This window comes from Rhamphochromis longiceps, linkage group LG15, assembly GCF_057381845.1.
Source record: "Rhamphochromis longiceps isolate RC_006_pf linkage group LG15, R_longiceps_female_GT1.1, whole genome shotgun sequence".
NCBI lineage: Eukaryota > Metazoa > Chordata > Actinopteri > Cichliformes > Cichlidae > Rhamphochromis > Rhamphochromis longiceps.
The window spans coordinates 17900713-17923161 of NC_140571.1; the positions used below are offsets into that span (position 1 = coordinate 17900713).

At 40.4% G+C, this 22449-nt stretch overlaps 1 protein-coding gene across 3 annotated transcripts; it reads right to left on the reverse strand.

The window, feature by feature from the left end:
* Positions 1 to 29: 29 nt before the first annotated feature.
* Positions 30 to 20182, reverse strand: reps1 (RALBP1 associated Eps domain containing 1). Of its 3 annotated transcripts, XM_085381643.1 has the most exons (20): positions 19995 to 20182; positions 19462 to 19631; positions 18031 to 18154; positions 14701 to 14930; positions 13721 to 13883; positions 12812 to 12942; positions 11103 to 11265; positions 10959 to 11022; positions 10034 to 10188; positions 9380 to 9501; positions 8901 to 8981; positions 7596 to 7683; positions 6978 to 7079; positions 5390 to 5450; positions 4991 to 5189; positions 4709 to 4903; positions 4179 to 4268; positions 3872 to 4029; positions 3680 to 3785; positions 30 to 3584 (listed from the first exon to the last, which is right to left on the reverse strand). In XM_085381643.1, the coding sequence occupies exons 2-20, from the start codon at positions 19612 to 19614 to the stop codon at positions 3516 to 3518; spliced, it is 2454 nt and encodes an 817-aa protein (XP_085237769.1). In that variant the 5' UTR covers positions 19615 to 19631; positions 19995 to 20182; the 3' UTR covers positions 30 to 3515. The 3 variants fall into 3 exon arrangements, with proteins under 3 accessions (XP_085237769.1, XP_085237768.1, XP_085237770.1); XM_085381642.1 differs by having other exon boundaries at positions 19462 to 20182; XM_085381644.1 differs by lacking the exon at positions 8901 to 8981 and having other exon boundaries at positions 19462 to 20182.
* Between the last annotated feature and the right edge of the window lie 2267 nt (positions 20183 to 22449).

The window sequence follows — 22449 nt, forward strand, 5'->3', positions numbered from 1 at the left end:
TGCTTTTATATTTTTTGGAGTAACTGGGGTGGCGTAATGCTTCAGTGCTTAGCATTGTGTTCCTGTGGATGTAAGAGTGTGAATGGTTTCTGCGATAGGTTTGGTGTACCCCTCCTCTCCCTCTGTGACAGCTGGGATGGGCTGCACTCTCCATAACCCTGTTAGATAATCATCCATCTTACAGTCTTGCTGTGATCATACTTTATCGTCGGAAGTTTAAAACAAGTGACGCTGACCAAAATCAAAATTTCTTGTTAGGCAAATATATAAAAACGGCTACACTATGGAACCCATTTTCTTCCCAACACCATTAAACCATGGGGTGATAAATTTCAAGTAAATTAGCGTCTTACTCCACATAGACATGATTTCGTCACATACTCTCGACAGAATTGTCAGATGTACATCCCTGCTGGCTAACTGGGGAAGTCTACCAGCATGGTCATAAAGAGTTTGAGACGACTTGTTTGGTGACTGGGTGCATTTTCTTTTAACCATTTCCAGATAAATTAGTGAGTAAAGAGAGCAGTTTTTAAAATATTGTGCCGTTTTTTTATTTTTGTGTAAAAATCACACAGCTGCTAGTTGAATCTGCAGAGATACAGTACATCCATGCAGTTAAACATCTAGGGTTCCCACAGCCAAGAGAGAAGGAATTAAATAGAATATTCTTTCGCTGTTAGTCAGCAATTAATGCAAATTTACATATGAGTCCAAAAGTGTGTATCATATACAATATACAACACAGATCTGGGAGCGAATAGCATTCAAAATCCCATCAAAGACTTCATTACCGACTGATTGTTTCTGCCTGCCTGTATTGCCTTTTGGGTTAAAGGATGATGAGGGAGCTGTTGTGCTAGCAAAAATAAAATCAATCCCACTTGAAGGTGTCTAACAGGGTTTTAAATGGTACTAGTTCCAGGTCTGGAAACAACATGCGCACACACACACACACACACACACACACACACACACAAATTACATCATCGTCCTCAATAGCAGAAAAAAAAAAGAAGGCGAGCCTTGATAAAACAAGGAAGAGAGGTCAGTCAGCCGCTGTGGAAACCTGAACGCCGTCGGGGGAAGTAAGGCTTTAGAAGAAGACTGATGCTTCACCAAAAAAAAAAAAAACCAAACAACAACACAAGGATAAATCATTAATAAAAGAAAAATTCACTGACCAAAAACGGGGCATTTTATGACACTGGCACAAAAAAAAACAAAAAAAACCAAAACAAAAACATGAGAAATAAAACAAGTGGTTCATCATTTTTTTCATCTTAAAGCATCTTTTTAAATACACGTGAAAGACAACATGCAGATTAAAAGTAAGCAAAGAGAGACAACAAATAAAAGAAATTGTGAGGGAACAAGAGGGGGGGGAAGGTGGGGATTCAGTTCAAAGTGCAGTTGGGACATTCAGGTCTCCCACTCTGTTGACTGGTCTCCTGTTAAGCTTCATCTACACCCACAGATTTCAGGTGAAACTGCCCTGATACAACACTGATCTGGCGTTTACTTCCCTCTGGAGCCAGGAGCCCGGGGAAGTGGACTGCTCATCAGTACCACCCCAAAAAAACACAACAAAAAGGCAAAAATACATCACAAACATACAGTAGATGAGGTTCTGGAAGAGCTACGATACAAAAACCAGAGTATACTGTTCACATGGTTGCTACTATCATCGGACAAACACTTAGGTATAGTTGGTCTGTGAGGATGTATCGCCCATTCTTGCATAGTGCTGACTGCCCGATTGGAAAACAGCTGTTTTGTTGTTGTTTTCTCTCTCTTTTTTTTTTTTAAATCATCAAAAATCACTACCTGCTGCATCAGTTTGGATCTGTGCACATGTTTGCTGAAGAGAAATCACAGGCAAACTTCTCCCCAATCAGCAACAAATGTATTCTTCATAAACGCCGCTTCCTGCAATCAAACAGCTGGAATATCTTCAAACCCTTCATATGAACGTCTGTTCTTGACTCATAAAGGTGAAGTTAAAGTTTGGGAGAGAAAAAAAAAAAAGAAAAAAAAGGAAACAAAACCCACAGCGTTAGAAAGAAAGCTGAAATGTCAAGCCAGAGCTAGGTTTGAAAGTAAATGAAGAAAACTTCAGGGAAAGAAAAGGTGGTGCATTTTTCTTCAAACACAGCCCGAGCGGAAGTGAAAGAGAAGAGTGAAAGTTCAGTCATTTGGCATAAAGTGAAACCCTTCAGTCACCACGATCCCAAAAAACAAAACACTGTAACACATAGAAAACAAAAAAAAACAAAAAACAGAAGACATGGCACTTTCACTCACTGCATCATGCCATCAACCACGCAAATGTTTACATGTAGACTTGAAGGGGGCGGTAAGAGAGGAAGGGTGGACTGAGTTCATGTCACAGGATGCGTCACCAAAAAAAAAAAAAAAAAAAAAAAAAAAGCCTTCACCGTGTTGGTTTAGTCATTAAGCCCCACACAAACACACAAAAGGTCCTGTCTGGAGATAGCCCAGTATGTTTCACAAATAGAGAGGCGACTACACCAAACTCCATTTAGAAAAAGACAAATTTATCCTTACTTGCTTATTGACCGATGTACCGACGGATGATTTGTGCTGTAGACTTCCTTCGGTCTTCATGTGTCCCATTGCAAGCCCATAAAATCTGTGTTCTTTGGATTATTTCACAATAATGGACAGCCATGGGTGCCACGTGTTCAGCAGAACAGACCATTCATGAGGATTCAAAAACAAGAAATGCCTTCAGAGCACTACAGTAGTAGCACGGATCAAAAAGTGAAAAGAGGAAAAATGTAACCTTTTTTTATAAACCAGAAACTTCTAAGTTTTAGCATATAATGCTCACTTAAAGCACAATTTGCCCGTCTTTACTCTTCCATGTCAATTTCAGTGTAATAAACAAGACCCAACCTGTCGAGTTTGTGACATCAGACGATATTAGAAGGTCTAAAATCTTTATAGGTCGTCTCAGTTCACTTACACAAAAGACGAAAAGAAAACTGTTTCGCCCCCTTTTTAAATTTTCTGCAGGAGTTTGGTGCAGCCGAGTCAAGCATACTGGTGCCAGCCACCAGGAACACAAATGCACAAACAGTCACACAAACATGACAAATACACTCCGCGTTTCTCCTTCAGTCATTCAGAGAGTGATTTAATCAAGACACCAGCAGTTTTATCTTCAGAGCAAACTTGGAGCTGGAGCGCTCTGCCTCTCAGTTTGCCGTCATCCTCCTCACCTTCGCCTCTCTTTAGCAAAAAGTGAAAAGTGCCAGTTTCTAAGATCCCCTCCCACTGGTAAGACTGTGCCCTCAGGTCTGTCCGGTTTACGATTGAGCAGTGTGTGATTGAGCGTGACAGTTTTTAACGGAATGCCCTGAGGCAGGTTGAAGCCTCCGGGAAAAGCCGAGATTGATGGAAGGAAAAGGAGAGGAGGAAGGGAGGAGTCACAACGAGGGCCACAGCCTTGATTCAGATGAACTACAGTAGAGTTGCTCTCCATATGTAGGTTAAAGATGGGAAAAGGGTCTGAGCTGCTCCAGCTGGACTTCTAGAGATATCCTTTCTTCAAGCAGATCCTGGGAAAAGAAAACAGGTGTGAGCAAAGCGGGAGTTAAAAGGAGAACAAAGTCTGTTTGCTAAAACTAGAAAACACTACTAATGTCTTCCATACCTTCAGCTGCTGCTGGAGCTCACTGTTAAGTCGTGCCAAAACAGTGTTTGTCTCCTTGTTCCTTCTGATTGAAGCCTGAATCGCCTTTTTATCCTTTCCAACTGACCTGCAAACAGAGAAATATGCTTTTTCTAAAGTGCTGATAAACACAACGCCCTGTAAAGTGTCCCCAACCAAAGCAAGTTTCTCCACCTGGGAATGGAAGGCTGAGTGGCCAGGACGGCGGCTATGACGTTAGATTTCTGTGGACCGTGCTGCTCGTCCTCCGGCCTCAGCTCGTCTTCAGACTTCAACCTTCGACGTACAGGTTTGGGGGGAGGAGCCAGGGGGCCGGAGGAGCCTTTGGCTCCCTGACGGGACAACAAAGAGTTTACCTCACTTTCACACAGTCTAATAAACAAGTGTGCCTATGAATTTCAGATTGCCTCTTGATGTTCCACACAAACACAAAAAGTTTAAAAACCACTGGTCTTATTGAGTTTAAAGTTCAAAGACGTACAGAGTTGACTGTAGCTGAGGGTCTCTCATCAGCTTGGCCGTCACTCTTAACTGTTCTCAAGGGGCCGGCCCCCTCCGAAGGCTTGTCCCCCTGCGGACATAAACAAACAATGCATGTGAAAGTGAAAGTGTTTACTCAAATGTAACACAACAGCCACAGTTAAGAAATTAAAAGATGCAGATTGCAGATGGTTTGCAACAATAATATTTCATAAGAAGTCTAATATTTAATACTAGAAGACAAAAAAAACAAAAACAAAACAAAAAAACGGTAACATGGATGAAATCTGTCAATCAATGTGTGGGTTTAGAACATTATATAACAAAGGGAAGGAAAACTAAAATAAACAACCAATTGGGGATTTGGGGAAAGAGCAAAAGAAATACATTCAAAAATCAAAAGAATCAATACATTAACATCAACATATTATACACAAAGCCAGACTATAAATGCTATCTCTGAGAAGAACTGATGTTGTCTAGAGGAGCATCATTCTATTTCCAAACCCTGACCCTCCAGGATCGACCTACCTGTCCTGGCTCGATGTGTTTGTCCACCTCTGGTAGGCTTGAGGGCTGCTCAGAGGCTGCAAAGGCCTGAAACTGGCTGAAATCTGCAAAGTTGGGCTGCTGGGGAATCTGCTGTGGGGATGTGGTGGTGAGCACCGCCGCGCCTCCTGGTATACTCTCCGCCTCTACGCGATGCCCGGTGAGTGGTACTGATGTCTGGGGAGGGATGAAAGGGTGTCGTGACAGCTTTCGTAGTATCAAAATCACAAATAATGCCAATGACACATAAAATACTTTTCTTACTTGTGTGGGAAGCGGTCGTGGAGGCACAGCAGGAGGGTAAGCTATCGTAGAGGGTTGGGGTTGTCCTGTGGCAGACGTGGCAGCAAAGGTGCGATTCATGTCCAGAGATGAGGAGCGAGAGTGGGAGGGGTGGGGACGGGGTGGAGGGGGAGGCGGGGCTACCACCTTCAAAGCCTCTGGGGACGTACCCGACTGAGACCTGAGCACATTAATGTTTAAAGATTTACACACAGGATACAGTGCTTTATTTACAACACGATTCATCACAGTTCAGGTCTGGAGTTGATCATTGAACAGAGCTGCAACATGACCAACTGAGTAACAATGTGAGGAAGTAGAAAAACCCAAAAGCATCACTTTCAGTAATTGTCAGAAAGGACAGACAGAAAATGAACGAACCTCTGCCTTGTGATTGGCTCCTGGTCTGAGGTGAAAGAGTCTGAACTGCTGTAACCATCACCTTCATGAAAAGAAAAGAAAAAAACCCCACAAGCATACAAATCATGAGAAAATTAACAAAATGGTAGTTTTTTGTTGTTTTTTTTTTAATTCTTCCACAAAAAATTGGAATCTTAGTCTGGACTATCAGCAGCTGAACTGAGGTTATGAAGGCACCACCAAGGAAAGACAAATGTGAAATGGTACTAAGATAGTGCCTTTCTACCAAATTTAAGTATTTTCTATTGTATTCACCCAGTTACATGCCAATGGATGCATTTGGGGCAACTTGGGGTTCAGTACTTTGACATGTGGTATGGAGGAGCAGGGATTGGTAGACAACTGTCTCTACCACCTGAGCCACAGACACCTTCCAACATATAAGGGAAAAATACTTCCATTTTTATTTATTTATTTATTTTTAGTCTTGATTTTTGTATGTTACTTTAAAGTATCAAGGGTTTTCTTTTGTCATTAAATCGACTGCTTGCCAGATTTCTATCTGTAATTTTGTTCTTAATGATGTAACCTATGGCTGGGCTATATCATACCGTTCACGGTAATACCAGTATAATGTTGGGCAACGATAAGAAAATGAAATATCGCGATAGAATATGGGTAAAACGCGCATGCGCAGTGCCTTTGTTTTCATACACACATGGCGTAAAAAGCATGGCGACGGCGGAGAATGAGAAGGGCGAAAGTGGATCATTGAATGAAACGGATGAACCAGAATTGGTTTGTAAAAATACTGCAACTTCAGTGGTGTGGAACTGGTTTAGCTTTCGTCCGTCAGATACACAACAAAGCACTATTTTTGGTAGCGCATGCTAACGGGCCGTCGTTATTACCGTGTTTTTTGGAAAATACGGCACACTTAAAATCAATCCTTTGATTTTTCTGAAAATCGACAGTGCCCCTTATAATCCTGTGTGCCTTATGTATGAATTCTGGTTGTGTTTACTGACCTCGAAACGATTTTATGTCGTACACGGCGCTCGAAAATCTGTCAAATGTTTCAGTACGACTTTGCTAAGCTACAAACCCGCACCGATTGATGGATTGTTGAAGCATTACGACTATCGTAGGCAGGAGGCTCGCGTATTGTGTGTGTATAACCTCTTTTTAAGTTTTGTGGATATTATACATGGTTATGCTGAGGATATGTCGGCCAGTTTCCACTGGAAATGCCTTTTGGTTAAACTGTCAGCAAGGAATTTGCATTTGCACTGTTAAAGTTTTCTATAACTTTAATCCACATAAAAAACAGCTGCTTGTTTAAGTGAAAATACATTGCTGGGTTTTTTTGCACTAATAAAGTTGTGGAGTTGTAAAGTATTTTGTCTAGTGTCAATTATATCGTCATCGCAAATTTTCAAATGTATATCGTGATAAATATTTTTGATCATATCGCCCTGCTCTAGTCTGTCCTTAAAATAGAAAGTGGATTAAAATGGCTAAACAAATAAATAACTGCATCATGTGTCGGATGATGTTTTCGGAACACCGTAGTAAAGCTCCCTGCCATAGCAGCTCATCTTTTACTCACCTACAGTGTTGGCAGCTACAAACTTCATGGAGGCGGGTAATTTGGCTTCTTCAGACAGTTCTGGAGGTTTAGCCAGCAGAGGACTGGTAGGATGATTGTGGTCTAAATATTGGAGGAAGGGGGAGATCACAAACAGGGGAAAGTGTTGAAGCAAATGCAGTCAATCAACAGGGAAAATTAAATGTTAGCAATCGGCTGTTAGTTTGGACAAAACGTGCTCAGTTGCAGAAAAACAAAAACATGTATATGAGTAATAAAAGCTCCTGTGAGGCGCTCTTTGAATCATTTCAAATGGTGACCTTTTGGATTTTTATTACTTTCCCAATAGTGCGCACTCTGCAAAGCACAAAGTAAGCTGACTGTATTAGCACAGCTGGATGTTTTCCCACCTGTTACAATATGTTTTTTCTTCAGTATATAAAGAACATACTAGCATGCTTTCTAATGCAATTAGGTCATAATTCTGTTTCAGTCATATTAAAGTTCCTTCACGTTGCTGCCCACAAAAACAGATTTAGAGGTCTGCCTGTTGCTGCACATGTGCATCAATATCATTATTATTTATTCAACTGTAAGTCAGGATTTGGACAGTCAGTTTAAGGTCAGAGAGTTTCTCACCACTGCCAGTCCTCTTCAGCTCCATCTCCTGCATGTGAATCTTACTGGGCGTCATCCGGATGGGAACTGGGTGAACGATGGCCGTGTCCTGTGGAAAAGAGACACAGAGAGGGTCAAACCGACAGGAAGAAGATAGGTAATTTTTTTATTTTTATCTTTTTGCTGCTGGTCCTGTGAGGAGGAAGGGTCAACATGAAAACCTGTGTGGCACTCTTTTAGCTGACATGCTCACTGAGCATCTCATCAAACATGTTTAAATGAGAAGATGTGAAAGACCTGGAAACATATTTTCTAAATAAGCTTTAAAAAAAAAAAAATAAAATAAAAGACGTGCCCATACAATTATACCCCCCCCCCCCCCCATCCTAACGACAACTAAAAACAAACAAAAGACTGTTATTGTTTCAAAAATTATTTTCCGCTCCAAGTGTGTTCTTCACAGTTGGACAGCAAAGATCCTATGCACCCATTAAGATTTGGTGCATGGATGGCAGCGGAGAATTTAGCCACAAAAAACAAATTAAAAAAAGAATTTGTGGAGCTGTTTGGGCCTGCTGTCGGTGCAGGATTTTTCCACAGCAGAGAGAGATTTGGGGCTTTTTTTACTCCTACATCAGTGGGGTTACATTTACTTAAATTCTAAATTATTCAAATGGCTAAAAATAACTGTATTAGCCTTACATTCATACACAAACTGACTGCAGAAAATTCAACGGTCAATTAAGACTAACATGGAAAACTTTGATAAATCTAATTTTTGGGAGATTTATAGGTTAAGCTTGATAAGTGTTTTGTTTTTGTTTTTAATCTTGAGTTTCAGCTCAGAATGGGAGTACATAAAAGCAGTCTAAAAACAGATGCACACTCCTGCAATATAAAACCGTATTTGAAGTCAGAGCTATTTTTGGGACAATTATTTGTTTACGGTTTAAAAATTAAAAATACATAAACGTGAAGAACTTTGACTGTTCAAAAGTAAATGCACAACAGAATTGTGCACAACCTTTAGTTCTTAATCATGTGAGGAAAAATGCATCTCTTACAATCTTAAAATGTGATTGGTGGATGTGACTCTAAAGAAAAAAAAAAAAAAAAAAAAAAAGGTGATGTCCAATAGAAACTGAGCAAGCCAAATCACAACACACACTTCTATTGCTGATGCACTTAATTGCACTTTGAAAGAACATCATGCAGGCAGTGAGACAGAGAGGACCTGAGAGAGATAGAGAGAAAAAGGAGAGATCTGGAGAGGGTTAATGTCTGTCCATTAATGGTGAAACCATGCATGCTAAGTGATTGACTTACAGGGTCAGCTGGTGCAATGTTAGAGTCAAATTGGGTCAGAGTTTGTGAGCTGGAGGAGCGCTCGCTAAACGTCTCCCACTGCTGCAGGAGACAGACAGACAGTGAGAAAAAACATGTCAGTCAGTCAGCCAGTGCAGTGACATCACACATTTACATCATCAGTCTCAGCCTCTGCCGTGATGCCACACCGACGCGGCATCATCAGCAGGCGTGGAAACAAAACGGACATTGCCGACTTTCATACACAGTCTCAAGAAGTGAGAGAGGAGGTGCTGAATTATCAGAAAATATGTTTGATGATGAATAGGATGACGTGGCACTCGAATTATAATGGATGGATAAAGAGAGAGCAACCTCACTTAATTAACCCTGAGCAATTAAGATGAATCAAACGCAAACGGAGCAAAAGCAAACAGCCTCGAGTTTAGAGGATGTGTAAAAACGACAAATATAGTCATGTGGTGCGTGCACGTTGGAACCTCGTTGCTCTGGTTCATCTCTGGCCAGGCTTGATTGAGCGAAGGCATAGAGGGAGACTTGTTGGGGGTCACCTCTACTGGTGACGCAGAGTATCCAACATCAGCAGTCTGCTCTGGGACTTCTGGGAAAAAAAAAATAGACACGAGTTAAATACACATAAATAAACTAAAAAAATCCACACAACATTACTTTTGGTTGGGATTCTTCAAAAAGATGAACTTCAGAGAAGAGCTTGAGATAAAACATTTTTTTCATGCAGTCAAAATGCCAACTACATTTAACCATCAATGGCAAAAATCGTGAAACTTCAAAGTGCAATCGTTTCTGCTTCTGAGTATTGCATAAGCACATAAGAAAGACTATTTCTCTGCTGTTTTCCTGATATGTAAAAAACAAGGTCAACACTGAATTATAACACTTGATAAACATGTTTGTTATGGCTATCAGCAACTGAGTCAATGTCAAGTTAAAAGAGGGCAGGAGAACACAAAACTGTGTCCTGAAAAGTGCAGCTCAGCCCAAAAATCAGTTAACTACTTCCAACATGCGGGTTTTGCACAATAGCGCTGTTACCCTAGGTCTAATGAGGTGTGAGATAAGAAAATGAATAAAGGGTGCAGCAGAGAGAGGAAGAGAGAGGCAAGCCTGAGCACCTGCTGAGTCATCGAGGTCAATCAGCTTTGGCATCAGGCTTTCAGGAAGCTTCTCGGGGAGGTCGTAGCCATTCTTCCTGGCCACAACTAAGTGAAAGGCAGCGCAGAATTCATCCAGGGTCAGCGCTCCATCTTTATCAAAGTCTGACAGCTCCCTTTAAACACACATTAGACAGTAAGAATATCATATCATATACGGCATTACAGCAGACATTGAATCTTATCCGACTTGCCCATTTACATGCCGCGTTTGCTGCTTAGAGCTAGTGATACTAGTCATTATGAATCCTGTCAAAACAAGTTGTGTCAACTGACACTGCACGCTTCTTTGGAAATAATCCCATAAACAGGAACTGACAACTTGTTTTTGATGAGCTCGATTAGCCACAAACGTCTTACTCATCAGCAAAATAAAGCCAGGTTGGTTTGGAGTTAACAAAGAACTGGTGAAACACATTTTCTTTGCACCAACTACATATGGTCAAACCTTTTGTCTTTGTTGATGTTTGGCATTTTTTTTTAGTAAAAATTAGTCTTGAAGTTTAACAGTTAACCATATCCAGGTTGCACATGCTGTCCGATCAGTGATGATACATTCTGATAAAGAGCAAAGAAAAGCTTCTTGGTGTTTTTAGGATTAACTGCCACACACTGCACTTGTCTAAAAAGTAAATAAAGCTTTTACTACAGCTTCCTATTAAGTTTTATAAATATGAAATTAGGGATCTTTCAATAGAACAAAGGAGCACTGGTGCAAAGATCAATGCCCATCCTGCTCTAACCTACAGCATATCCGCATGTCAAACTGTTAAATGTGGCCATCAACTCCATTCAGGTGATGAACGCGTGTTTATGGTGCCCTTAATTTCCCTTAGATACACAAACACACACAGAGGCCATAAATAGCAGAAGAGCAGTGACTCACCAAATATGTGACAATTCTAAAATCGGTAGCTTTGATTTAGTGAAGAACTCTTTTGCTGCTGAACCTGAAACACGCAGAAACCACAGTTTATTAATAACCCATGTTTTATCCTGATAGCACGTGTGTGTGTATTTTTGTTCCTACCAGGTATGAAGCCAGTGAGGTCAGGCTGAATTGTTTTAAACTGGTTAATGTAATACTGCCTCTGCTCGTCTGTGATCTTCCACGGATCATCGTACGTGCTGGACTGTCGCTGGATCTCATTGGTCGTTGCAGCTGAGGCTACTGTTCGTATTGTTGTGCTTTCCTACGAGAACCCATTTACAGAAACATTTAAGAAAGACAAGCATAATTAAGTATTAAGAATAACACTTTAACCTATGCAAATCCAGCTTCTTCACTGTTAGTATGTACAGTGCGTGTCTCCCTGGCCCCCTACTCATACATACAAACTTGGCACTACAAGAAATCAAACCTTTAAAGAATAATATTCAAAACTGAAACAAAACAATGGTTACAGAACTTTCAGCCTAAAGTAGAACTGACTTTTTGCTTGTTAGCTCAGAACGACAAGAAGAAACTAAAAGAGGGCATGATGTGTACCTATAATTAGACAGTGGGTACAGAGGCCTTTGCCTGAGAAATGTCACAGAAGCTGCTCATGTTTCAGTCAAGCAGCAGCGTTTGCAGATAAAGTACTGATACAAGATGCTGGCTGACATTCAAGGCCCGATTGTGGTTACTGTGATATCTCGTGCTTTATGTTTGCAGTTTCTGATGGCAGACATTTGCATCACATTTTCCAGCTAAAATACTCTGTGTGGTCATCTTGTAACTTGCTGATCTATTAATGCTCTATTGAACTGTATCACCTTCTCTAGGTCTGTATTGTGAGGGTGTACATGTGTCCTTTAATTTATAGCCTCACTTTGCTGTCTTCTCGTCCCATCTCTGCATAGTGATTGGCTAATGGTGGTAAAGATAGAATAGATCCAAAATATTTCTGAGCATTTCAGTGTTTTTATATTGGCAATGATTGACCTTAATTTTATCTCAGCTCACTTAGTAAGTGCAAAATGTCAAAAACTCCAAAAGTGGTGATTGTTGTTACTAACTGTGGGCTACACACTACCAAATACGCACACAACACAAGAGTGTTGAGTAGTTATGTTTTTAGGGGTTGTTTTTTTTACCCAAATCAAATGTTTGTTTGTTTTTTATATATATGGCCACGATTCACCTTATAGCTGTTTGGTTTAGTTCAAGGATTTCACTGGTGAAAATGAAAAAACTCATTTCCGTAATCAGAGCCCTTATTTAAAATAGTGGGTGTTCACTGTATTGTGAAAAAGAAGATTTTCACAGGACTATATGCTGTTTTGTGAAATCTGAACAAACGGCAAGACTTCTGGAACAATGACAGATAAAGCTCAGCCTAAACTTGGTCACGCAACAGGACAATGATCCCAAGCAGAGCAGCAAATCTACATTAGAATGGCTGAAAAAGAGAAGAATCATGGCGATGCACTGGCCCAGGCAAAGTCGAGATCTCAACCTGACTGAAATGTTGTGGCGGGGCCTTAGGAGAACCGCCCATAAATGAACTTCAAACTGAAGCAATATTAACAACATTGGGCCAAGTTTCAGCCACAATGATGTGAGAGATTGACAAAAATCATATGGCAACCCATTACTTCACATTATTGCTGCTGAAGTACTGAATCAGTGTAGTGTATCCAACATCCAACTAGCGCCTTGTAATTTAAGATGGAACGCTGATGTGCATCTTTCTAGCTTGCTTGTATAATGAAGCCTGTTGCAATAGGAAGCGAGTCGAACCAACAGCGCTGTACCTGGACTGATGATGGATGCATTGCTGGAAGCGTGCTGGAAGGCGGTGTGTCCGCTGTAAAACTGACCCAACTCTCCTGACCTGGAAGAGGTGGTGAGTGGGACGGCCACATGCCATCGCCAGCCACTGGACCTGAAAGGAGAAGGACAGGAAAGTATGTTTTTGCAAGTAATGTTAATTAAGAAGTTTTGTTTTCATACCATTCTTTGTAATATCTCAACTACTTTTTATGCTGGAAAAAAACAAAAAAAAAAGCAGGCACAATTACTTTGGTCCCCTAATGACAAACTGCAGCAAGTGTCTGTGTCAGCAAATATCATTAACAGCATGTAGGCGCTGCAAACAACAGGAAGTGGTACAAACGACAATTTATCACTGGAGTCAAAGCTAAAAGCAACTTTTACCACACTGTCACTTCTGTTTGCCCTTAGAGATGTTATTGTTATCATCTGCTGCTCGTGAGTGCTTGCAAGTGAAACCCCTGTCACATGCATTACCTTTTTTTCTTTATTGAGGGCAAAAAAGAAAGAAAAAAAGCCATTTTAACTCAAATTGTTGCCACTTTTCTTTCTCTTTGTCCTTATTTTCATTATCAACAAATTTGCTCATCATCATCTTAAATAATTATTTAGTCTATAAAACATCTGAAAAGATTTGAACATTTTCCAAGATGAGTCCAGAAGCCCCACGTGCCTGGCATTCAGACCTTCTGTTTACGATGGGCACCCAATCAGAAGATGGGTCAAGGGATGATTTGCATCCGTATAAATAATAAGGATTGCTTTGAACTGTGAATGGAAATAAATGCAAATGCAAAGCTACTCAAGCAGAGTCTAAGATTAGAAATATGTTGTTGGAAATAGGCAGAATAGTTCTCCTTTTGAGAAACTATCATTAAGAAGTGGGTCACCTGTTTGTGGTTCTCTGAACTGCGTCCACACGGCTCCAGTTGCTGCCACCACAGGTTGTCGCTCTGCGTTTCCTCCACTGTGTTGCCGCTTGTGCTTCCTCCAGGAATGAGGTGAGGTTGGGGGAGACTGGTGAGGGGAGACCACTGGGGACGTTGGTTCAGGCTGGTGACATATTAAAAAAAAGAAAAAAAAACAAACCGATGAAATAAACAAGCAGTTAAAAAGACATTTAGTACACATATAAGGAATCAGCAAACTTTAATAAGCATGATTTGAAGGTGGTAGTATTACTGCTTTAAAACAGTTCAGTGTTTTGGGCGTTAACCTTTAGATCACATCTAATACACAACAAGACGTCAATCTTCAACACGCCACATCCAAACCAAGACCAATAACTGCTACATCAATCAGTTCTTATCTGCATCATCACAGATAAGGGATGCTGAAGGAACTAGTGAATGATTATGCAGCACATACAAGTTAAAACTTGCGAAAGAAATCTAAATAACTGACACACGTGTCAACACACTTAAGTCCGCAGCAGAAAACTTCAGAAAGGAATGTATTCAAACATCAAAGTCCTTCCAGAGGCAAGTCTTCCCACTCTGGACACTTATTTGCAGTTACTTTGAAGCAACATTGACTTTAATTTCAATGAGTCATGGACACATAAAAGCGACAAAGAAATTCACCACTCGAATCTGGTAAAGATCACTTAAAAATTTCATGACTTTTCCCCCAAATGGAGGCTTTGAAAAGAATTTATCATTTCCACCACCACTTTGTTGCTCTGCTATAGATTTCAATTCAAGATGCTTTGAGTGTCCCTTTTAATGTCTCTGTCAAGTATACACAGGAAAAACACAGGAAACACAGCAGCTTATCTCCAAGTAACCACTGGGTTCAGTTGTTCAAAGAAATATTAAGTTTGTATACAATCGTCCCTGCAACATCGATTCTTGCATTTGCTACTACCAACCTGTGATTCTATAGTAGTTGCCAGGGGCTGAATGACCTCGTGGACAGGAAGTGAAGTGGATGAGGGATGTCCTTTCTTGTTCTGGTGACCCCTGCCAGGTGGCCTGGGTATTACTGCAGTACCGGGGGCAGGGTACAATCCCTGACTGTCGGGATCTTGGTACAGTGCAGCATGTCTCGCTTCTGCCTCATTCTTCCCCACCACAAACCTTGGCAACGGTAGATCCTTGACTGTCAAGACACAAATTAAATTCAGTTTCAATATTTGTTCAGCAGCAGCTGAAAACTTCAGTGCACTAGAGTCCAGAAGTTGCTTCTGGCTTTCGAGAGAGAAAAACCGACTACTGACTCCGTAGATTTCCCAGAATCCTTGTGCCTGCTGCAATCAGCTGACGTTTATAGGGTTTGGAAAGAGAGTAACTGCTATAAAATGGGAACAACAGTATACCTTTCAGAAAGAGCCGTTTCCTCAAATAGAAAATGAAACACACTGCCACACCGAGTGTATGTTTGCTGTCTCTTAACTCTTAATGCTGAGGACTTAAAACAAAGATCTGTGATAAACAAACACAGGAATACAGTCCGTGCCAGCATGCCTGCTCTAAGACTGAAAATTTCTACCACACTGTAGCTTGCCCATTTTTGTTTTTCTTTTTTTCCCCCTTGGGGAATGTATTTTTTTCTGTTTGCTCTATCTTACAATACTAAAGACACCTTTGAAAAAATCCTGGATCCAGACCAAATCAAACGTTAATCCCTTCTATGTTGGGTCAACCTCTGCTAAAAAACTAATGCAAATCTGTCTCAGGCAAACCAATCCAATCTCAAGGAGGTAAAGACGAGCGAGGCAGGACTTTCTAAACTCCACAGTTATTTAAAAAAAAAAAAAAAAAAAAAACTGATTCAAAAATTCAACGTGTGCCACAAAACTATGGTTGAATGAAGCAGGGTTTGTAGTTTTTAGGCAGCCTCATTGGCAGATACTGAACTGATACTGGTACTAATATTGTTAACCCTAACCCTTTCTACTGGTGTTTATGGCTTTCTCAGAGAGTGGGTAAGCAAACAGACCCAAGACCAAGACACCCAAATAAGCTAATCCTGTTGTATATGACCCCACTATGGTTTCAGTGACTCAGCAACAAATTGATTAGCTAGTGGGAAGAAAGTGATCTGGATTTTTTTTGCCATACATTTTTTTCTTCCTCCACCAAAAGTACAAGTCGTTTGCTGCTTCAAGCATTGTGAATATGAGAATCTACTTTTAAGAAAAATAATCAGTTTTAACAAAAGGTTGAAATTTCCTTTAAACCTACTAACAATATCCTCTTATATCTCTAAGTTAAGTCTGGTTAAAAGAATTGTTTCACCACAGGATTATTATGTGCAGCGCTCTGTCTTTTAGTAAGCACACAGAAACCAAACCACCGCCTTTGCTTCTGAACGCCTGTATTATTACCCCAAAAGCCTCCGCTCCAGAAATAACTTTCTATTTAATATTTTGGAACAACTGTGGTGACTTCAAGCTTTCTGAAAGCACTGAGTAAACTAAACATTTTTTCCAAATCCTGTAATTAACTGTCTACTTCTGAGAAAGCACCAACTTTACAAAGAGAGAGTTGAGGGCGAGGTTTACCGAGCTCAAACATCCCTAAATCTTTTGTTAGAAGGAAGTGACTTGTTTGCTTCCTCATATTGTTGTCAAATTATGAAATCGATTTTGCAATATATTCAGGCCAAACTGATCATGTTGCATAGAGGATGAGTGTGACATCGTGCGCCGCGTTTTTCCTTCTCTTTTTCCTCGAGAGAACTCAACAGGGACAAATAGAAAAGCGCAATTTTGCAGTCAAACCCACCACGGCTTCATTGTTTACTTAAGATAAATAGGGAAGTCATCGAAACAGCTCATACTATTACAATCATCTGGTGACACAAATAAATGGCCAATACTATTCCAATCAGAAATGTGATGCCATCTGCCCCATCAACTAATCAAGATGAGCCATTTTTCCATTTAAAATGTTCTCTTTTTACAGCTTACTTTTAATGTACCAGTGTTTATTTTCCCAGTTTTAGAAACACAGGGTTATGAGACACCCTATGTATCAAACATCCAGCGTATGAAATAGATTCTCCAAAAGCTAAAAAGTTCCTTTTGGATTCTTCTGGATCAGACAGCAATTGTTTGTTTTCTTTACATAAATACATTCTCTAATTTGATCCATTTTCATTTAATTTCAGAGGGAGGCAGTCGTAATAGTGAAGACGCAAGGAGCAAAGGCAGTCACAGAGTGAATGAGTTTAAATGCCTGGGGTCAAACCTCTAAAGCGACAGACAGCGCACAAGAGAGGTGAAGAACAGAGTGCAGTCAGGGCAGAGCGGGTAGAGACGAGTGTCAGAGGCGATTTGTGACAGAAGGATAGGCCCAAGAGTTAAACTGGAAAGTTTACAGGATGGTAGTGAGACCGGTTATGACGGAGATGAAGGTGGCAGACTTTTTTCCTCATGAGTGACAGGATTAGAAATGAGTACATCAGAGGGACGGCTCAGGTTGAGCAGTCTGGACAAAGTTAGAGCGGTAAGGCTGAGATGGTTTGGACATGTGCAGAGTAGGGATAGTGGATACAGCCGACAAAGGATGTTAACTATGGAGCTGCTAAGCAAGAGGAAAAGACAAAGAGGAGTTTTTTCATGGACGTAGTGAAAGAGGACATGCAGAATTTTGGTGTGACAAAAAAGGACATTAGGAATAGGGTGGGAGCCCTGCAGGGATCAGGCATAAGAAGAAGAATCTGATTTGTGTCTATGAATGTAAAGAGTCCTTCCAAAAGCTCTATTAACCATATCTGGATCTATCCCAAAAGTTACTCGCTTATACAATGGCCCAAGACTCAAATGTGGTAAAAAATGAAAAAAATAAAAAATAAAAAAGTATTAAATAATCCTGCTAACATACAAAGAAACAGCTTTAAAAAAAACATGAGAACATGCTTGTATGAAAATCTTAAAATACACTGCACCACATGCATGCAGTTCTGAGATAAATACCTTTTTCTTATCAAAAAAACCTTTAAGACTCTAATTGACAAATGATAGCTCTGCCATTAAATGTAATTGATTGGTGATGAAGAGAACAGCTGTCTCTGAAATTCATGAAACTCATTTCTAACCTGAAACATTTTAACTAGCCTGAGAACAACAGTATATCTCTATATAACCAAAGTCTAAAAGTACTTCAGAGAGGACCTAGACCACAATTGTGTAATGGTATTGTTTAGAAATCAATGCACAACAATGACAATGACTCACTTCGATTTATGGACTCACCCGAGTTGAGGCTCTCCACCCTCAGAGGCAGCCCTGACTGGGCGATGGCGATGAGCTTCAGAGCGATGTAGAACTGGCTCCGACCGAAGTGACCCAGCCGAGTGGCTCCACATAGCTCTGTGATCTAAACCCACGCACACAAGGACAAGGGAGAACAGTTAACAACATTGTATTCATCTGAAAGAGCAGCTTTTTCCTCTAAGCAAACATAGCATCCAAGTAATAAAAAGGAGAATAAACAACAGCTATCGTTTAGTGTCTGTTTAAATTATCCGATGAACTGTTCCCTTAAGAATGGTCTCATCTGCCATGTTCACAAGCAGATGTCCAGTGTGTTCTATGCGTAAAAAGTCTGGTTATCATGTTTTGTAGTCCTTTACAAAACAATGAAACGGCCTTCTACACACAAAAGATAAAGTGGTTAAAAGAAACAACTGAAACCTCAGGATTAGTACTACTGGTAAGATTTTATAACATGAGGATAACTGTTTAAGAGGGTGCCCTTAAGTGCTGCGAGTCACTCAAAAAAAAAAAAAACTGCCACAGCTGACCAGCAATCCTTTTCTTGCCGATGAGGGACTTTATCCAAGTATGACTGGATACAAAGCAGCAGTGACTTTTCTCAGCCTGTTACAACATGACACTGTAGCAGTATGTGTCTCACGGGCCAACACAGAGCTCAGTGTAGATTCTGGAAGTGGTAGGATTACAACGCTCCTTAATTCTCCCACCACACAGCCCCCCCCCCCCCCCCCCCTCTTGACCTTGAAAAGGATGCTGACTCACAAACTGCAAATATTGGCCATGCTGAGAGATCTGGAGTCACAAGAATGGGCTGCTGCAGTTTAACTGGCTACTCATGACTCACAGTTGTCAGAGCAGGGACACTCTGCAATCTGACCAAGAAGGCAATCCGTATTTGAGGGTTAATAAACAAAGTCTCCACTTCTGTGGATCACAGGCGTGCAGGCACAGGCATTTCCACCATGTTAGCCAGTAATGAACAAAAAAGGCAGATGTTGATGGAGGGAGAAGACAGGAAAGAGTGGGCAGCAAGAGCAATGAGAAGTATTTAGTGCGTTAGATACACAGTTCAACACATACCCACAGAAAGGTAACTGAAGAGGGCATGCCAGCTTTTATTGCATGTATAATATGTCAGTTAGAGAAAAAAAAACTCAATAAAGAAATAAATTGTGTGAGTTGTCTACCTACTCTGTTTAGCTAAGGCTAACATTAGCCAGAAGAAGGTGTGTCTCTCTTGCTGCGCAGCTCTGCTAAGCACCCGGGCTAAATAACCACAACGACACTGGCTGACAGGACAGCTCCAACAGTCAGCCTGCCAGCCAAGTTTACCAAAAATCCCCCAATGGCCCTTCGTTTCACGCACACCTTCACAGTCTGAATGATAACACGGTTACGCTAGCTTACCTGCAGGACAACTTCGCTGGGTAGCTGGGCCGCCCGGAAAAGGTCAAGAACTCTCCCGTTGGAAGCCACTTTTTTAGTGTTGTCCGTGTCACAGTAAACGAACAAATCCGAGTAATATTTCTGCTCGACATCACTCAGCGTTAGACTTTCCATCGTAGTACCAAATGAGCCTGAAAAGAACACAAGTTGGCTGTTGATTAGCCCTTAGCCAATGGCTGGGGCAGGATCCAAAAAATGGGCGAGACTTCAGGATCCCAACTTAGCTAAGCCGAGCTAACGTTGAGGTTAGCTGTTGTAATGATGTTCCCAACGCGCCTTATCCCAATCTCTGTAAACGTCCCTAATACTGTGTACCAAGCAGGAGCCGATCCCAACTCGAATATTCAAATAAAGGTTGCTTTCACACAGTTAATAACTTGTTGGGCCAGCCAAGCCAAGTAGCCAACAGCTGGCTAGTAGTGCAGCGGGCTAACAGCTACCTTGAATCAAAGTCAGTGGCACTAACGTTAGGCTAACTAGCAAAGTGCGTCTACCTCCCCGACCCGGACATCTACCGCCGTGATCTCACGTTACAGCACTTCTTCTCGCTGTAATCCGTTACAGGAGGGTGTTTCTGCCCTTCACTAGAAACACATTCCTCTGCGGGGCCGTCAGAAGTAAAGTTTCAGGGTCTCTTGGTTCCTTCCTCCAGTGATCATAGCCGCCATTCCTGCCACCAGTGTCAAGTCACGCGGAGTTAAGAGGAGACTTCCGGTCCGAGTCTTCAGATTAAAGAAAAACATAGCGTTCACTCAGAAGCATCTAGTTTTATAGATTGTATACATGTATTATTTTTTATGTTATTTTTTATAAAATATCATTTTGTGCTGGAAGAGTAAACTACATATAACTATACACTTGACAACTTTTGTATTCACTTCGCCTGCAGTTCAACTATTTTAATATTTTCATAGTGATTTAAGTTAAATTATTGTTTTGCCATTAAAGTACCAACATTTTTAGGCCTTTGAAAGAATATAAGAACTGTATTTTGATTTTACAATTTTCACTGTAATTGAACTTTTTTGAAGTCCCCTTTTATTTTCTATTTCTTTATAAACCTGTTACAACCAGTTGATGAGAAAAGGTATTTGCCTCCTTCCTTGTCACACTTAACTTAAATGTTTCACATCAACACACACATTTTGTTAGACAAATATAACAGGAGTAAATATACACTGCAAACTGTAAGTGATGGAATTCTGCTCTTTACCAAAAAATCCTGAAGGAGATTGTCCAACCATCAGTTTGTTCAGTTCTTGGGTTATGCAGCAGGATAATGATCCAAAACAATTGAGCAAGTCTGCTTCTGAATGGATTAAAAAAAATGAGGGTTTTGGTGTGCCCTACTCAAAGCCCAGACTTAAACTTGAGATTGGGATTCTTTGGCATGACCTTAAAAAGGCCATTAATCCTCAAAAACCCTTCAGTGTGGCTGAATTATAACACAAGCACAAAACAGTTGATCAAAATTCCTCCACAGAGGCGTGAAAGCCTCATTGCCAGTTATGACGAACTTTGGATTGCAGTTCTTGCTGCCAAGGGTGGCACAACCAGTTATTAAGTTAAGGGGCAATTACTTTTTGAATGGAAAAAAAAATGAAATATTTATGTTAAAACTGCATTTTATTTTTACTCAGGTTATCTTTGTGCGACATTAACAATAGTTTATTAATCTGAAACATGTAAGTGTAACAATTGCAAAAAACTTGGAGATATTTGACCCTAGGTATTTAGAATCAGATAACAAATGTAAAAATATTTATGATTAAAACAAAACATGCAATTTTGTGCAGTTATTTTTGTTTAGGATAAAACCACAAATGGATGACAGAAGTTGTGGCATATTTCTGTGTAAATCTGTGCTCCACATTAAGCCCGAGGCCTCATGTTTGTGGCATCTTTGTATTTATAAAGGAAAACGCCCAATTTAACTTTTACAATCGGTAACAATTAAATTGAGCAGTCTTTCCCTAAGTCTTATCATGTGGGAGCCTTTTAAAGAAAGACAAGAAAAAAATCTGATGTAATGACATCTGTTCAGATTTTCCATTAAATGTTTCAATTTAACTAGTGAATCATAAATGAGATAATTAATTGTCAAGTTCTGTCACTGGTGTCAAACACTCAAAGCATTTTCTAAAAATGGAATAGAAGTTTTCTTTTATAGCGAAGTCACACTCTATACACTTCCGGTCTCAGTTCAGGTTTCTCATGAGATAGCTTGACACTTCGCGACGTCCGAGTTAGCGCGAGCTTGCTTGGGCTCGGGGACCCGGATGAGTAATTTCCAAAATAAAAGCTGCACTCATATCATGGTTTATAATTGATAGAGACGCGACTTGATACTGCAGTGGCTATACAGATGTACATGTCCCCCCCCCCCCCCCCCCCCCCGCAAATAAGTCGCCCATTGTTGTTGTTTTTTTGTGTCTGATATTCTGACATTTAACTCCAATGATTAGTTGTGTGGCCATTTGAAATGTTTTCACACATAAAGTCGTTTCTTGGAACTATGTAACAAAACAATAAATTGTTTTCTATTTATTTCACTCTGGTTCTTGTTGGAACCGTCTTGACGTCTTGGTGACACATTTGCAACAGTCAGCTACTTGGGGGAAAAAAACCCTTTTTAAGATCTGCTTCTCACTAGTTCTGTATAGTGCTCTTTAAACATAAAATAAAATAAAGAACATGTTAATTAAACTGCATTTTGATACATATTTTTAATAAACTTGTTGAATAACTGCAACTTTTTGGGGCCCTCTGAGTTTTTATGCCTTTGCTCGGTTAGTAATCCTTCACATATGTAATATTTTCCATTGTTCTAAACACTATGATGATGGAGTCACTGCTTTGTTATTTGCAGTGCATGCATAAGAGGTATAGGGATGGGGTGGAGAAGAATAGAGTTCAATGTGCAGAACAAAAAGTAACAGCATTTGGAGT

Coding starts and splice junctions, on each gene's coding strand:
- reps1 (XM_085381643.1), bottom strand. CDS start 19,614: ATGGAAAGTCTAACGCTGAGTGATGTCGAGCAGAAATATTACTCGGAT. Junction 10,189..10,958: donor TTAGAATTGTCACATATTTG/GTGAGTCACTGC, acceptor GTGTGTTTAAAG/GGAGCTGTCAGACTTTGATA. Junction 8,982..9,379: donor AGATGAACCAGAGCAACGAG/GTTCCAACGTGC, acceptor TGTCTCCTGCAG/CAGTGGGAGACGTTTAGCGA.